Source organism: Empidonax traillii, unplaced genomic scaffold (genome assembly GCF_003031625.1).
Source record: "Empidonax traillii isolate 1590-97213 ecotype Southwest subspecies unplaced genomic scaffold, ASM303162v1 scaffold623:size392626, whole genome shotgun sequence".
Lineage (NCBI taxonomy): Eukaryota > Metazoa > Chordata > Aves > Passeriformes > Tyrannidae > Empidonax > Empidonax traillii.
In genome coordinates, this window is record NW_020955816.1 from 277,231 (window position 1) to 295,622 (window position 18,392).

Consider the following 18,392-nt stretch of genomic DNA (forward strand, 5'->3'; position numbering starts at 1 on the left):
CCCTAATGAAAAGAATATTCAGCACATATATGAGCAAGGCTCAGTAAATTACAGGCTGTATTATGATTTTTTCCTAAATCTACTTTATCTTAGCGCATGGAGTTTGTGTGCCTGTGATTTACCTGAAAGGCTAGAAAAGCAACCTGCAAGAATTTGATTATATGATAAATCAGAAAAGCCAGACAGAATAATTTCTAAGGTAATTTTTTCATGGCACACAAGTTTGATTTGCATTCACAAAGTTATAGGTAAAAATATCAGTAAACTAATTTGGGTTTTCCTGGGTTTTGATTTTGTGCTGGTTTGTAGGTTTCAAGTTTTAACTGTTATGGGCTTTACAGATTTCATAATTAGGAACAGTAAATCTTTTCCCCCATTTTATAAACACAGGCTAAGGCTCACAAGTATTAAATAAAAAGCAACCCAGCAAAAAACAACTCCAAGCACAATATTGATGAAGCATTTGAGAATAACCAAGAGCAATTTATTTATGGAATTATACTCCTGTATCACGAAGCAGAAAGACCAAATTTTAAACATTTAGTTGATCTGAGTTGTTATGATTAACATTTCGATTGTAAAATGATAAAACAACTGAAACTGTATAGTTCTGGTTTTCACAGGTTTCATTGGAACTCTTTTCTCTACATTTATTCTCAGTTATTTTAGTATTTGTAGTAACATCTCCTAATATCTGCAATTCACAGTAATTTTCTTGTAAGAAATATGTTTTTCCTCTGCAGATCGAGAGCAGGAGATGCATGAGGATTCCAGAATGGTTTCTACTGATATCCCTGGTTTTGTAGGTTCAGCTGTATCCTTGGATATGGAAGTTTCTTAACTTGAGGGTTTTTTGGAAAATCAAGGAAAGGATTATATAAAGGAGCAGCATTCAAAAGTAATTAATTTAAAAATAAATAATTCTAATTATATGATACAAGGGTGGTGGCAGGAAAAGGATATCATGGTTAACTTTGTGCGTGTGGAAAATTAGGAGTCAGTACAAGGTAATATTTGAGATTAAAGAGCAATTTAAGAAGCTTTCTAGAGAGGAGCTCCTCCAGAGGGTTGTGGAATTTTAATTTGTTAGTGACCTACACAGATGAATAAATTCTTTCTTAGTAAACTCTGTTTTGGCCTGTGTTGCACATTGTTGTCTTATACATTGAGGAGAAAATAGAAGTAAGAACTGCCCAGTTCTGTTAACGAGTGTGTCCTTCAGGAATACGTTTTCCAGAGAAGTCAAGTGACAGTTTAATGTCAGGAATGACTGGAAAGTACATTATTTGAGAGGTGTATTATAATTGAGTAGTTCAGAACATGGAGTTATTAAATAAAGCCCATAATTATTCTGTATTCAGTAAAACAAACATCCTTTTGAATTTTTAATGCATCTTGGGCCTTGTCCTTGGACAGGTAAGGCATTGACCAATTGGCAAATAACCCTGTTCCTGCCATTGATTTAATGAACCTTGCTCAGAAAAGGTGACCATTTCCCAGCTATTAAAAATGGGCTGGTTTTGCCCAATTTGATCAAGGCTTTGATTACTTTAAAACTGTAAAATTCCAGTAAGAATTCTCTTTATTTCTGAATAAATCCCCTGTGCTGTAGAGGGATGTACTTCCCATAAGAGGTAGGCTGGACTAAATTTGGGAAGTGGAGATGGCATTTGAGAACCAGCAGCTGACCCAAAATCCAGCCTGAACTGTTCTCCTTGACCTTGACGTGACCTGTTTCCAGGTGATCCCTGACACCAGGTCCATAATCTCCTTTAGAGCACATTTAGGATGGCACTTGGCCTTTCCTCCAGGTGCCACCTCTCCCTTGCATAGTTTGGATTTTAGGTTTTGAATTCAAACTCCTTCACACCCCCCAGGTGTTGGATGACTCCTGCCTGGCTTGGCCATGGGATTTCTGAGCTGGAATAAATCCTTTCCATCTTCCTTCTACCAGGCACAGCAGCTCAGCATCCTGGAGGGAAGAGGCAGCTCTTACAAATACATTTTTACCTATTGAAACATTGCATGTTGTTCCTGAGGTGGTGAGTGCATCTGAGCTTTAGAAAGAAATTTAGTAGGATAAATAGATATTGAGGAGGGTAGAAAAAGTGAAAAGAACTTGGGGAACATCACAGATTTTTATCAGAGCCAAGCTGTTACTTTTGCCATCATAACTAATGGCAAAGAGCTCCCAGCTGCTGGTGCATGACCAACAACCAGCTGAAAAATTACCTGATTTTTTTTTTTTTTTATTTTGTTGCTTTTGCATTTTCTGGAATTGCATTTTCTGGTTAAGCATTTCTCATCTGCTTCTCCCAGGTCGTAGTTAATGGGCTTTATTCTGCCTGCCAAGCTTGTAGGGAAATTTGTTCAATCAAATGCATTAACACAAGGTCTTTCATTAATTCTCCTTCTAAGGAAAAAAAAAAAAAGAAAGAACAGCTTGGTTTTTACTTTACAGTTGAATTCATGTGTCCTTTAGAGGAGGAGTGGAGATATTTTTTGTGTCTCATCAGGGCATTTCTTCCTCTGCATGTGACAGTAATAATTTCTAGCAGTGAGCAGTAATATCAAAGATTAATGTTTCCTTCTAGAAGGAAGACTTGGAGTCCCTGGCAAGTAACTTTTCACTAACTTGAGTGTTTTTTTTAAGGAAAAGGATGGTCATAAAAAAGCCAAAACCAGAAGATGGTCATACCTAAAGATATCCTGTGGTTTTATCAGGCTATAACCTGCTTTGAGGTGATGCCTACAACTCCAAAGTCCCATCAAACAGGGCTAAAATCTCATTTCTGTCATGGCTTATGTGGCAGATCAAAAGTGTGGTTCTGGAGGAATAAAGATACTGATGTTATACCCAGGATAAAAGCTTACCCTGAATAATACCTCTAAAAAACCCTTTTTTTTGGGGGGGGGGAGATGAGGGCAGTGCTTTCCTTCTGCCGTGCTGATTTATCCCCGTGGCGGTGCCTCACACTGGGCTGTTCCCTGTGTTCCACTTCTCCCCCAGCCCGTGGCACAGGCTGTGCTGTGTCTGCACTCAGGGCTGGCTGTGCTGCTCAGTCAGCCTGTCAAGAGAGGGGAGGGGGGAGAAAAAGTCTGTAATTCCATTTTTCCAAAAGCATGTGCTGCATAACGTAACTGGAGTGGGTTGTCATGAAACCAAATGACCTCTCGGAGCACAGTTGTGTCAACCCTTAAAATACTTCTCCATTGTGGTGCAGGCAAAGCACCTGCAGCAGGGTCACCTGTGCCGTGGGGGTTATTTATTGTAGCCCAGTTTGGAAGTCTCAAAGCGTTGCTAATAAATCTTGTATCACTTTGTTACCTTAAATGGTTCTACTGCCAGTTTGGGTGGCCCCGTAGCTCTTAAAAGGTTTGAGGGAGAACATGAACTGTAGGGAAACTCTTAGTGACCAGAGACAGTGTGAGATGAAGGTGGGTGAATTATGAATCAGTTATTATCTGTTACAAAGAGTTATTGTGCCTTGGTTTATATCGGTCTGAATGCGAAGTGCAACTTCAGGCTTCTGCTCCCCAGATTTTAAATAAAAGCTGCCATCTTAAAAGTTACAGTGGTGTTTCTTCTGTCTCAAAGTGTAACTATTGCTGAAACAATGTCAGGTTGCTGCTGGAGGAAAGGGAAACCTAAGGATGAAATCATCAGGTTCCATTCTGTGCTAGGAGAAATAGTGCAGATTTTTTTTGTTGATATTTTTTTAGGCATTCTCCTGTAGTTCCAAATAATTACCTGTACTTGAGAGTGCCATAAATATGCATCCTGTTTACAAAAGGTAGGCCTTGGATTGCCATCTGGATGTCATCACAAATGGAAATCATGGCCAAATGATGCCCTGATTGTCTGGGGTTTTTTTAAGTTACACAAATTAATTAGGCTTGTGCTTGGAATAAGTTTGTTTCTAAACAGAAAAGAGCTTGTGAGAGAAATGAGTGTGTGTGAATTGGAATGTAACTTATAGAAGGATGTGTAAGTTGTACATTTGTAGCAAGGATCTGTGAAACTGTAGTCTTAGCTCTATTTCCAGTAAATTTAATGAAAAACTTCAGTGGGAACTCAAGGCTTCAAAATTTTCTAACCAATGACTGGGGAAAGACAAGCGAGGAAGGAGGAGCTCAAACAAGATCATCTGGAACAAAGTCTTAAAAATGTACTTTTTAAAAAAAATTTTAAATTTTAAAAAAATTTACTTTGTTTTCCCCAAATCACGTTGATTTACAAGCAGGTTTGTACAACTCTCGTTCAGAAGCTGCATTTGAGATGTCAAGGGAACTGGATCTCATGGCAGATTCTGTCTGGAGAGTATCTAATATGTTTGAGGTCTGCTAAGCAGTGGAAGTTTTTCTCTTTTGCCTCATATCTGGGACTCTTTGAATAGGAGACTGGTGTTACTTTACATTCCCACCTTCCCTTTCTCTCCAGCAGTGCCCCCAATTCCAGGACAGCTGCTCTGAGATTTCAGAACAGCACAGGGAAGTTGCTGTGATTCATTCCAGCCTTGCTCTTGCCCGTGGGTTTGAGAATGGGAGAAGATAAACCTTCATTTCAGGAATAAATTCTCTATATTTAAAGGAAAACTTTAAAATTCAGCACTAAATTGCATGTCTTGACCCCTGAAACTCCATCTTTCTAAGCATAAACTTTTGGAAACAGGGTCAGGCATCCCCAAATCTGCGCTCTGGGCCCCCCAGTTTGTCTGTAAGTCACTGCCTGATGGTGGCACCGGGAAGGCAGAAACCCTAAGGAGAAGACTGAGTTGGATTTAGTGCTCAGGGCTGTTATCAGATCATTGTTAAAACAAGGACTACAAGCACTTTGCACACTCTGTTACTTCATCTCTGAGGAGGTTTGTGTCTTTAACTTAAAATAACAGTTTGCCCTTCAGGGTGGTAACAAGTTGGGGTGTTTCAGCTGCTCAGTCCTCAGAGCAGATGTCTGTACTTATCCAGCAGAATGAAAATTCTTGCCTTATTGGATAATTCCAGGCCTAAAGCCTGCCTTGTTTTTCTTTGTCCTTTTGCTTTTTTAGCCACACTTCTTTAGACTGTTTTTCTCAAGTTAAAAAAAAAAAAAACAAAAGTACATCTAGACCACAGTTGTGGCATTTCCCAGCAAGTTTGCTGTCTTTGGTTACATAACCCACAGTGCCAAGTGAAATGAGGCACCAGGCAGCTTTCTAGTATTAATCAATTTTTTCTTGTTGATCAGGGTTAGCTGTTTTAATTTTCCTGCAAATAAGTTCAGTGTTGTTAAGTTTCTGTTGAAATATTATAGAAATACTTGATTGTAGTAGGATTTTCCAAAATTTTCTTAGGCTGTTCTCTTCTAAGAAATCACACATTTGTTTAAACACTGCTGTGTAGAAGATGGGGAGAAAATTTGGTGATTGCTGTTTTAGGGAAGAGCTTTGAGATAGATTTGGAGGATTTGTTCCAAAATAGGAAGGGGATGAATACCTGCAGAGTGGGAGAACAGACACTGTTTTCCAGAAAGAAAGAAGATTCCTTTTAAGTATTTTGTGATTTAGAACTGTCACTTGTGGAATACTCAATGGAACAAACTCAATGAGCTACTGGCTGTCTTACACCTCACTTAAGTCTGGGTGACTTGAGTTCCCATGAGTAATCCTTTTTTAATTCCTTTGCATTACCTCACTTTAAGTCAAGGCTTTACCAGACACTGTTGCTCTTTCTGTGGTTTCCTGACTCTCCTGTGCAATCTCCCACTGCAGTGTTTATTTTCTAATTGGAGACTCTGGCTTTTATGGTGGATACAAGGTACAGTTACTGCCTTTCAGTGTATTCTTATTTTATTTGCCTCCTGCTGGAACCCTCTCTTAATTTAGGGAAGGCTCCAAGTTCTTTTTATGAGAATCTTCTGTACCCTTTAATAATTTTTTACTTCCTCTCCCTGGATGTTTTCTTTGCTATACTTCATCTTTTCAAAACCATTTGAACAGAGTTAATAGGAATAATGTATCATTAAGGGTGCTAAACTTTCTTTAGTGCTCTTTTTATTGCAGTTTGCCATAGTTTTGCATTGACTGTTTATTTTACTTGAATTGTTCACAGGGAATGTCTTACACTGAGGGCATCTCTGCAGATGCCCCACGTGCTTTATTATGCAGTGATGATCATCCCATCTGACCTGTGTGTGCACACAAAGGTTTGATAGCTGGTTTATTCCTGGAAGAGATGCAAACTCCACTGGAGTGGAGTGGCTGAGAGCTCTTTTCTTTAATTGAGATCTCCTTTGTCAGGTAATTTGTGTTTGTCAAGTCTCTAAAGATTCTCATGTCGCTGCAATACAAAATATCAAAGACATTTCATATTTCACTTATTAACTATTTAGTACATTTTTTCAAATGAACAAAAAAGAAAACCAGTTGTCAGACCAGAGCGTGTGTATCTTCTTCAGTCTGTCAAACCTTCCAATTTCTTCTGTCGTTCCTGCCAAGAGCCTCGCACAGATTGACAGGAATGACTTTGTTCTGAGGAATTCTCACTGGCCTACACTTGCTGCATCAAGTTCCTCAAGAAAATGTTACAGTTATTGAAACAACACTCAGTGGTATTTCAACATTTGTAACTAAGAAAATTAGATAAAGTCTGACTATTCACCAGGAAGTATTTACTTGCCTTTTATGCACTTTTCCCTTGGACTCAGAAATCACAATATTTATGTGGCTCACCAGTGCCTGAGAGTTATTTTGGATGAAACTTTCAGAAGAGCTTAAGAGCTCACCAGAGTCGCTGTTAGGAGTTAATTTTGTTGTCACATTTTGTTGTCAGAATTCTGCAAGAGCGTTTGATTGATTGTGATTAATGCTGTAGAACTTGAGAGAGGCACTGTTATTAATGTGCTGATTGACATAAAGTTACTCTAGTTGAGAGTATTATAATAGCTGGAAATCCATCATCTTGATTATTATTGCTGCAAAATGCCATGGAAATGAGGACTCAGCTCTCCATTATTCTGAGCTGTGTTGAGAGCCAGATGCCTCCCTCCAGTCTGTCAGATATGGATCTCGTTTTACTTGGCAGCCCATCAGAAACAACGTGCCTGTCGAATGGGAAAGGCCTGGTGCTTGTGGAAGTGACTTGATTCACAGAAATTTGGCTGAATTTTCTCAGGCATCACCAGTGTTCAGGGCCAAGTCCAATGCAGGCTTCCATACCTTGCTGGCAGTAAATTGCAAACTAAGCGTGTAGATGGTCAGCCTTGGTGTAAAGCAGCTCAGTGCAGGGAGAGCTGACCTGTCTTGAGCAGTGGGTTGGGATCAGAGTGTCAGAACACCCCCATTTCCCGCAGTCAGACCCTCAGCCAAGCCTTAGACTTGCCTTGGGCTTTTCCCAAGGAATGGGTCATACCAAGTTTCAGTGAGTTGAGTAAAAAATTGACTTGGCTGCAAAGTGTTCCCTTTCACATTGTAGGTAAAGAGCAGAGAGTCCAGCTCTTCCAATCTTATGGACTCTTGTCAGGGATTGCAAAAGCAAAGTGGACTTTGTGCTGAAACTTGGCCACAGCTACCAAATCCTGACGTGTTACGTATCACCCTCTGCTCCCTCCACTCCTGCACCAGAGTTGGGCTTTCTTCTGGTTCCTTACCTGCAAATTAAAATGTCCAAGATACTTTACAGTGACATTTTCTTTCTGTATTCTGTTTTAGTTGACTTTTTATGTGCTTAACAGGCATGTGCAAAGAGCTTTAATTTGATCTAAACGGGTTAATCTTGACTGTTAATTGAGCAGAAGACAAATAAATAGATTTGTGCTCTGACTGGGATTTATTTTCACTCTGAAAAATGGAGGAAGTTGCCATTCCCTGTAGTGACTTGGTGAGCCTGTTGACCTTGGTTGGTGTCACAGATGAAGCAGATGCAGTTTGCTCTTGTCTGGTTTGGGACCTACTGTAAATTTAGAACTTCTCGTGTCGGTTCTGTTCACAGGAGCACCAACTGTTGCTGTTGTCCTGCTGCACAGTCCTCTGCTGCATTCTGAGAAATGCACTGATTGGGCAACTGGGGGATTACAGTTCCTTTGGAAATACAATTCAGTGTATCTTGTGTTATCAGAGAAGGCTGACAAGCGTTTCTCTGAGAAAGTATCAATGGGCTGCAGCTGAAGTGAATGAAGCACTTTGTGTCCCAGAGGAAGTGAAGCAAACCTTGCACAATTTCTCAGCAGATAAAAATGACTTGGTGACTGGCCTGTACATTAAAATAATGACTTTGCCTAATATTTATCCTCCTCATTTATCTACTCTTATAAATTAGAAAGGGCCTGCAGTGATATTCTGCCATGTGACCTTGGGTTGTCACTCTGAAGCTGGAGATGGGTCGTCCCAAATTTAACAGATACAGAGAAACAAAGTTTTCGTGTTGCAAATATGTTGTGACAGGAGCTGCTTATTAACAATTAATGTTCCTTGGTAGGTTGGAGACCCAGTTGAGAAGATGCTGTAATGTTTTTAATGGGGACTGATGGAAAAACACTATGTACTTACTTGGTAGGTAGTTGACTGTACTGTAGAAAAATAGTGAGGTTAAAGGAAATAAATCTGGAAATGGTTGTCAAGGAGGGGGATGAAATTCCTTGCAAAAGAGAAGTGGGTGATTTTACTGGGAATATTTTGTTTTGTTGGAGCAAAATTTGTGACAAATGACATTTTGTCGATGCGGTGAACAAAAGGATTAATTTGGGTAAAAGTGAATAACAGAGGGCAAATCTGAGCGAAGGTAAATAAAATATTTGAGCGTGAAATCTGAGTGTGCATCTGTGAGAGGCTTTGCTTTCCTTTCCAGCCCGGGGGACTCGTGTTGCAGTAATCCCAGGGCTCCAGTTGACACAAAGGCAGGGCTGTTTCCTGGGAATTGTAGCCCTTGTCCAGCTGTGTTCTCCCAGCAGAGCCCCAGCCCGTGGCTGCACAAACTGTTCGGGCTTGGTTTTCCAGGCAGTGGCAGCTTTTTACTGACCCTCTTGAGTTCTGTTTGACAGGGGAAGCAAAACTGCCCTGGAGAGCAGGAGACCCCCCCTTGATCAGCTTTTGGGTGTACCCAGGGGCTCAGAAGTACTTTTTTCAATTCTGATTTCAAAATGTCACTCAGTGCTGTGACCACTGCTGAACTACTGATTTGTCAAACAGAACAAAATGGCAGGTAAAGGCCTAAGGAGTTAAAGGGAACTTCACTAAACCCAGATATTTTTAAATATTTTAAAATTTTAAATACAGTATTTGAAATGTTTTAAAAAACATTAAAGCAAAAACCAGGTATTTTTGATCTTACCCTTCAAACGTTCAGCGATCCAAACAGGGCCATGACAAATCTTTGGGTTATTTGTTACAGATGATGGCAAACAGATCTAGAGTGATCATTTTAAACTGTGTGGTCCAAGTAGTCATGAAAGGAGTCTTTCACTTGCATTATTCTGTAAATAATGTCAAAGTACCTGTTACTTCAGTTTTCTGTGTGTAGTTTCACTTCAAGGTCACACAAACTTTTTGGGCAGAGCTCTAGAGAATGTAGAAGCAACACTTTCTGGACTTAGATAAAACCTCCTGTTGGCTCAAGAGGAGACTTAAATTTAGACTAATTCTCTGTATTTAAACACACAATTTGGGTGCTCTATTTTTAACTGAATTGTACATAAAAACTGGCTAAATATAGAGAGCAGCAGTTATTTCTGGAAAATGTCTCTGCCAGCTGACATTTCTCTTGCTGCTGCTTTTGTTTTAATACTTAGCAAAACAAAAGCTGATGGGATAGAAGTGCAGAGAAGAATGTTCATCCCATTTTCTGGGCTGGGCTGGCTGTGTCCATGTGGCAGCTCTGGAGAAAATTGCAAGGAGTTTGTAGTGACTGGAGGGAGGGTGTTATTAGGGAGAGTGGGAAGCAGGAACCCACAAGGAGCTGAAGTGATTGAGAAAGTCTAGACTGCTTATTTGTGTCCCCTTTCTACAGTTTTGGAAACGGGGGCAGAAATAACATTTTCAAACCTTGCCGAGGTAAAAGCTCTACCTTTAATTATTTGCACTTAATTGTTTCATCACAGCTCATGTGTGGGTTAAAATTGCATGGAATTAAGCCCTTGTTTGCCGTGCTTTGTAACTGTTGGGTGACATTCTGGACTACTTAAGTCATTATGGGTGAGTAAGTCTTGTAGTCTGTAAACTTACAACTTCCTGGGCTGCACACTCAGGTTAGTCAGGAGTCATAACGTGCTGGGGATTTGAGTGACATCCCATTGCAGACAGCTCATATAAATGCTTTTGTCTCTCTTCTGCTAGAGAGTTATGGCAGGTAATTTAAATTACAAGACGTAAATTGGATGAGGAAGACTGGAGACAGTTTGGAAGGGTTGGTGGAATGCCACACGTTGAATTGAACACAGGCTTCCCACTCGTAGAATTTTTCAGCCTAAATTTTTTTTTCATCTGTTTATCTGCATTTTGGGAGTAGCTGCAGCTTGTCTGGGCTCACAAAGAGCTCCATATAATGGCAGTATATTCCTTTTTGCTTCTTGCAGACTGTTGCATCATTTCTTCCTGTTGGCATGGCACACGTGCGGTGCCATCCTACCGTTTCTTGTGCTGACTGTGAGATCATTTCAGAAGTTTGGGGTGAGATGCAGTGACCTGATCTTTAGTGCTGTCACTGGAGACTTTGCCAAACATTTGCAGAAATCGGTGTTTTAAATAGCCCAGCTCCGAATTTTCTTACGCTTTCCATGGCAACAAGTTCATCTGTTATGCAAATGGCACGTTCTCAGTCTCTGTCAGTGCATCTCTTCCCTGCAGAGCTGGGTGTTTAGTGCTGGGTACAAACACACCCACTTAAAAGGATGTGCCTGTGTCTCCAGGTGTCCTGAAATACCTTTATTTCAGCTCCTTCAATCTGCCTGGCAAATGCCCTGATGAAAACGCTGCTGTCTGGGAGGAGGGCAGTGCTGGTTAATGGGTAGCAATGAGCTTATAAAACAGGCAGTTTGGTATTAATAGAAATGCTGTGAAGTTTGGCTTCCTCTTTCTCCTCCTACTGTGTAAGCTTGAAAGTGGCTTTTTAAGGAAGAGGAGATGCGAGTTCTACTGGAAGAAATGCCAGACAAACCTTTGCTCTCTGCTTTTGTCCTTATTCTATAGATAATTCACAAGATTTCCTCATTTTACCTATAACATACAGCACCCGCACCTTTAAAATCTCTCTGCTGCCTTTCCACCTTTAAAATCAATTGATACACGAGGATTGGGCAGAATGGCTGTACAGAAATAAGATCTTCTGTAGCTCTGAATTATCCTCTTGGTTCTCAGGAGCTGGAGGTTCAAATTCTGTTGGGGTGATTTTTGTTCACTGTCAAACAGCTCACGTCAACTTTAGTGTTTCATTTGCTTAACAATACCTGCAGTCGTGCCTGCACAAACCTGCTGTATCTGATAACCTCATAATGGTGCTGCATTAAAAAAATACCCCACCAATTACTTACAATAATGATAGATTGAGTAAAACAGGATGAAAAGGCATTTACATTTTGCCTTTTCCTGCAGGTTTTCTTACCTACTTGACAGCACTGTTAGAATAAACCTCTGCAAGATAATGTGTGTGGAGCCTTTCAGGTTGAATTGACGTCCCCTTTAATGAGATGTTTGTTTCAAAAATTGATCTGTGGCTTGAATTCTGCCCTTAAAAATGCTGGAATGTGAATAAAAATGTGCTGATTTCGCCTCCTTTTTACATATTTTTTTCCCATAATGTGCAGTTTTAGAAAGATACAGTCCTGAAAATGGAGAAGGCTGTTCATGTTGTCAGATTTGGTCTGTACTTTTGAACCAGAGAGATGGAAACCTTCCTACCTCGGGAAGAGTTTGTAGGAGGGTGTTAGAAAGGGTTTTACGTGTATGTGGTCACCAAAAAGTGGGATGATCTGCAGTCAAAGTGGGAAATGCTCCTAGTACAGCATATCTTACGCTGACAACCAAATAAAAATAAAAGCTTTTTTCTGGCTTGTGTTAAAAAACCTGAATTATCACCAAAGGTAGTGTGTGGCAGCACTAGAATTTCTAAGCTGGGGGGTCTTGGGAAGCATCCAGTTGGGTTCTGGAGCAATTTTTTTGGCAATACAAGAGCTTTTTCCCCTCAAAGCACTCAGTAGGCAGTGTTTGCATGTTTTCTTTCATTCTAAGTTGGAAGCTTTAGGGTTGCAAAGCCATTCCCTCCCCGGGTAATAACAGTGTGTCTGTTCAGAGCTCCTTCAGAGCTCCTCAGCTGGTTTGCTTGAATCAGGTTTCAAAGCAGCACTTAATGCAAGCACTTAAAAGGAACTTTGATATATTGTTGTATTAACAGTAATATTATGGAAGAAATACTGGAGGCTGATGTCATAACATTTAGCCAATGCTTGTTTCAGTAAAGCAGAATTGTTGGGCCTTTCTCTTTCAAGATTGTCATCTTTTTATTGCCAGCCTAGTACTTTATATCTTTGTGACTTCTCCCTACTATTTTTAATATTACTTCACAATTATTCCTCTTTCTCCAGTAATCTGTAGTGTGACATTTTGAGGTATGTACTGGAAGAACCTCACCTGTCCTAGATCACAATTACCACATTGCCTGGGCTGGTGGATGTTTTTTGGGGCAGGCACTGGAGTTGTGGAGCTTAAAGGGCAGCCCACTCTGCCAAAATAATGAGCACTGTGCTATATCCTTCACAACGTGGCTGTTGGCTTAGAACTTGAAATAAAATATTTGTCTAACCTTGTGGATTGGAGGTCATGTTTTCAGCACATTTCTGTAATCCCCCTGATTATACCAGTAATCCCCAAATACATAGATTTGTATGTACAGATCAGGCACCTCGTGCCTACCAGCCCTGCCTAAATATGAAAGAGTTCTTGGCTGTCCTCAGTGGCTCTGGGCAGCCCTTCACACACAGCTGTGTTGCCCTTTCTTTAACCAGGTGTTTTGGGTTTGACTTTGCTCTGGGAGCAGGTGCTGCTCCACAATAATGAAAGGTTTGGTAAACAATGGAAGAACTTAAAAAAAAAAAAAACAAAAAACAAAAAACAAAAAAACCCCCAAAAAACCAAAACCAAACAAAAAGCGAAATGAAGATACTTAAATAGAAACAGAGGAAAATATTTTTAAAAACAGCCTTAGTGTTCACATCTTAACAATAAACATTTTGAATGAAATACCAGTTTTTGATGCTTAGTTAACTGAATTCCACTAATTAAGTAGGTAAAGGTCTTGAACATCTACATGCTGTGCCATTCACAGTTGGACAAGATTCTAAGAAGTCACTGCAAAGTGTTTCTGCTTCTTTTTCATGCTCCTCCAGCCAACACAACTTTGATTTAATTTCTGGAGCAATTTATGCTGTTATTTTGGATATAGCTTTCTGTGTGAGAAAGGCATTCATGTGTTAGAGCCTGTCTGCAGAACAAACAACTCAGTCAGATTTTTACCAGTGCCTGAAGGCTTAAGGAATCTGTTTCAAAAAACATGACACCTCCCAGGATTCTGGATACAGGAACAGATGAATTCTGGGGCACAGCAAGCTGTTTCTCAAATTAAAATTCAAGTTGCATCAGTATGTTAGAATTCATTAATCAGAAGAGTATGGAAATGATTGTGCAGTTGTTTTTTGCTGAATTTTCTGAAGGGTTTTTTTAAATCTTGATTATACATTTAAATATTTCATTCTCTTCAGTGCCTCAATACTGCCTTTTTTGTTGTTTTTTAACATGAGGAAAAAAAGTAATAGCTGATTTGTAGAATAGTAGCAGCTACTGCATGGGATTGATGCAAACTTTAATCTGAACCTGTTCCAAAGGGATTTAAGTAGTGAATTTATATTATTACACTGTAATTCTCATCATGAAGTAGTGTCAGAGTATAACATGGCAGTTTATCTCTCCCCTTCAGCCATATCCTCTCAAAGTGCCCCCTCTTCTGTGCTCTTAAGAACACCTTTCAGAGGGTCTCTGAGGGAGCTTCTCCCCTGTTTTCCAGGAAATGGGAGATTTGGGCAGGTACCCGTGGCACAGCACAGGTGGGGTATGGGCTGGGTGCAGTTACTTGTTGGCTACAGATCTCAAAGAACCACCAGTAATTTCAACTCATATCACTCTTTTGCCTCATTAACCCAAGTTTTTTGGGGAGGCAAATGTCCCCCTCCAGTGTTCCTTGGAAGAGGTGGAAGCGGTGTTGGAGCTCAGGTGTGTGTGTCCTTCTTACTTCATGATCTTAACTGGGAGCGTGTTTGGTGCTGCACTTAAAGGTTATTAAAGATAATAGCATCTTGTGCAGTTGGGCAATGTTTAATTACAGAGTTCAGCTCCAAGGATATGGAAGGACTGTGTTTAACATCTTCCCTCCTGGCATCTGAATGTGCTCATCCCGTCCCACCAGAAATAACTTGGTGGTTTAACTGTTTCATCAGTACTTGGCTTAACAGAAAAATCTGAGCACAGGTAACTGTAGGTTGTTTAGAAGTGTCTTGGTTTTTCCAATAAAATGAGATATGGGCAACTAAAGATTGTTTCTCTCTTATGTTGTTAACTCTGTTGTCATCTGGACTCTCCAAGGTTAGTGGGAGTAGTGATGATCTGGACATTGCAACAGGCACAGGAGATCTCATTCCACTGCCAGTGTGACACAGGTGTTGTGAAGGTGTAAAGGCAGATAATGCTCATGCTGACCTATCTTACAACATGAGTGAAAGAAAGGAGAGAAAAAAGAACCCTATTTAAAGTTGCAAGACAAGTTGGTGCAATCCTCTTTTGATCTTCCTCACTATATAGACAAGAACCTGCTTTCCATCTGTTTCTTCCATTCATTTTCCTTTACTTCTTTCTTCCACAATTCCTCTAGTGCACATACACGTATATTAAGTTCTGCCCTTTATTTACTCTTTTGTCATTGTTTCCATTTCACTTTCCCTGTGTTTCATTCCTGTATCTTTCTTGTTTAGACCAAGTGGAGGATCCAGCTGGCCGTAGCAGCCATGTAGGACCCTTCAGGAACCTGATGGTAAGTGCACGTGTGTACTTATACTCAGGCTTCCACCATGGTCTGTGTTTGGAGGCATTTCCCATCTCCTGAAGGTTTCTGTTGGTTCCTGACCTCTGAAACTGTGACAGAACTCAGGGACAGACCTTGGGCTGCTCACTGATATCTTTTATGTCAGAATAGTAGGTTGTAGTTTTCACGGAAGATCTGCAGGAAGGAAACGATGCAAATCTTTCAGGTTTACATGAGTTAAAAAGCACTTTGAGATCTTACAGGGGAAAGTCTCAACAGGTGCTTAATCTCTTCAGAAGTTCCTGAACTCCAGATACTCAAAGCTGGGAGAGCATATCAGTGAACTATCACTTTACTATTACTTTATTCTTAAATTCTCTTCCTGGGCATCTACTTTTGAACATTCAGGGCCAGGAAATGATGCATCTGGGACAGTCATTGCCGTGCTTGAAAGAAAGTTCCTACCTAGAACAAATTAAACCTTAAAGGAAATCACCAACAATGGGATGGTGTCTCTGGTTGCTGTGTGTCAGGAACTGGTGTGTCTGAAATGGTGTACATACAGAGCAGTTCTGTTCTGCTCACTGTTCAGAGCAAGGGCAGGTTTGGCGCTTGGCGAATCTTCAAGAACTCGAACCATCTCCAGCTGTGTCACAGAGCAGGTTGCATCTCTTTTTAGGAGTGTGGCAGGAAAATGACCTTCACGAGTAACTCAGTTTTTGTGGTGCAGATCCTGCTATTGTAGTGATTTCCCAGATTATATTTGAATTTGGGGTACTATGAATTGTGTGTTCTATAAATGGATGACACTCTGAAACACTCGTGCAGACTTTACCACCTGGGATTTCTGTTGCTCCCTCTACACACTTTACTTCACCCTTGAAAGATATTTCCAGTGTTGTTAAAAGAAAGAATTAATTTGGTCTTGTTTTGAAGACGTGGGCAGTAAGCTGTTGTTATGCTGAGATTCAGTGCTGCTGTGGAATTAGGTGAATTGTCCAGTGGCTTCATCTGTCATTCCATCTTATGCTGTACCATGTGTAAAATAGTGTCTCTAAGCGTGGCCAGGGTTGGCAGGTGAGAGGGGCTGTGCACCAATCTTGGCCTCGTTGTTTCCAGTCTCACGTGTGGAGACAAACTGAGAAGTCTGTCATTTAAGTCAGGGTATTTATGTTGGTCTTCAGGTGGTAAGTGGTCTGCCAAAAATTTGACAGCTCTTGGGGTTCTGGCAAAGAAATAGGATTTGTTGTGTCGCTCAGAAGGTGTGTTGTGATGGGTGTTTGATTCCCTAGGAATGTTTTGTGATCTTACATTTACACCCATTTCCCTAGAAATGGAACAGTTTGATTGTGTTATTGAACATTCCCAGAGCGATTTCAGGTGACTTGGCAGATATTTCCGGAAGTTTATTTTAAATCCTTCATACTCAGATCGTGGTTCTGAATATGAACATTAGAGGTGCTGATAATAAAAAAATGATGTTCAATTGGGACATTCAGTAGCCTGTCAGGTAAAGATGCACTTAAACTCCTTGTGCCTGTGTGAACGCCCAACTATGTGCTAAATCTTCTGAAACTTGTAGGTGTTTTGAATAAAATCAAAATTAAATATGGCATTGTCCAAATAATCCTGGTCTATTGTAGCAGGTTAGACACGAGTATTGTTCCAATATTTGAGGATATTCAGGGATAACTGTTAGTTCACCTTAGGGAGGATGCCCATGTATGTTCCAGAGGTGACAGAAATTCATCCCGAGTGACTGTTGTCAGTTTATGAGACTAAAAACTGTTAAACTGGACTAAGAAAATTAAACCAGGTTTATTACCTCCATAAAACTGAAACACCCTGGAATTTGGAGATGGCCTGTGAAATCTGAGCTCCTTGAGCGGAAATACAGATAATTATTTAGATAGAATGTTCAAATCAAAACAAGTGTTTCCTGTCTCTGAGCTGCTGTCTCGGGGAGTGTACTTGGGACTTCTCTGTTTGAATAGAGGAACGTGTTTTTTTAAAGGTATTTCAGTTTCTTGGCTCAAGATGTGAAAAATATTTGAGGGGTAAGAAGGAGGAACTTGCTGACAGGATTGTGACTTGGAAGAATGTGCCTCTAAATAGGAAATGGGTTTAGGGCTGTGATGGACACTTGGGATCAGAGGGAAGGGGCAGTGTGTTATAAAATAGCATGTTGTGTGTTGGAGAGGGCACAGGAGGAATTCTGATTGCTGTTTCTGGAAAGGTCTCATTCCCAGCAGTTGGTGTGTAGAAATTGGAATTTCAGAGGAGACACAGAGTTTTATGTCTTTGTGTGGAGAATGTGGGCTGGGCAGTGAATTCAACCTCAAGACAGTATTATTTGTTATTACACCTTCGTTATCATAATTTCTGTATATTATAGGGGCAAATCTGTAAAAGTAATGGAAAAAGTCATCAGTACTCTGTAGTGCAGTGGGAAATGAAGTTTTCAGCTTGTTTACATCTTGCACCACTGGTCAGCTCTTTGCATAATGCCCTTTTGTGTTCATTATCCTCTGCCACTAATACTTGCTGCTTCATTTTGCTTACAGAAAGTGTTAGCAAACTTGTTTGTGTCACTGGGCACAACAAAATGCCTTCATATTTTGCTGTTACCCAGTTCCATCTAATTTGGTTTTACTGTCTTTGCCTTGTTGGCCGAGCTCATGGTGCTTTTAGTCTTCTCAGATGTTATTGCTTTGTTGCTTTTATTGTTCAGAATGTTTCTACAGCTCCAATAGCTTCGATGGGTTTCTGTTTCGTCAGGTTTCCAATTAACATTAAGGAGTAATAATATATGAAGAAATTTTCTGTTTTCTGTGTATTTCTGTGAGATACAGGGATTTAATGGCCATAATAAGGTGTTGGGTAACTTCATGATGTCGGCTGGTTAACCCTGGACAGGACATTTCTCCTCTAGTTTGTTCTTGCTTTGAAAGTGAGGAAAGTAATTTGGAGTCTGAGGTTTTTAGGAACTCATTGTTATCTTTAATTACGATTTCTTCTGGGCTCTCGAGGCTGCTTTGCCTCAGTGCTGTCTGTTCTACTCATCTGTCATTTGTATTCCTCAGGAAAGCAAGGTCTGTACAGGAGTGTGTTACATTCCAAAGCTGGGGCTTTAACTCAAATATGACAAGTCAGAGTTTTTGAACGGGAATAATAAGTCTTGGGATTTTTCCTCCCCAGGAAAGAAAAAGACTCAGGAAGGTAAAAACAAGGGAAAGAAGGCAGCAGATACAAAACAGAAAAAGACTGATTTGGATTCTACTTCTGCAGATATGAAGGATTCTAAAGAGGGTGAGTTCTTAAGTATCTTATTTTTTTGCTTCTATATAATTTTGGAT

At 40.2% G+C, this 18,392-nt stretch overlaps 1 protein-coding gene across 3 annotated transcripts in view; it reads left to right on the top strand.

Moving 5' to 3' along the window:
* PRDM2 (PR/SET domain 2) overlaps positions 1 to 18,392 on the top strand; it is a 56,821-nt gene that overhangs the window by 21,222 nt on the left and 17,207 nt on the right. For 2 of the 3 annotated variants that reach the window (XM_027898772.1, XM_027898770.1), the window contains exon 7: positions 18,235 to 18,345. In XM_027898772.1, the coding sequence (XP_027754573.1) occupies positions 18,235 to 18,345 (111 nt within the window). Of the gene's footprint in view, positions 1 to 15,026; positions 15,046 to 18,234; positions 18,346 to 18,392 lie in introns of those variants that run through there. The other variant, XM_027898771.1, reaches the window with a different exon arrangement.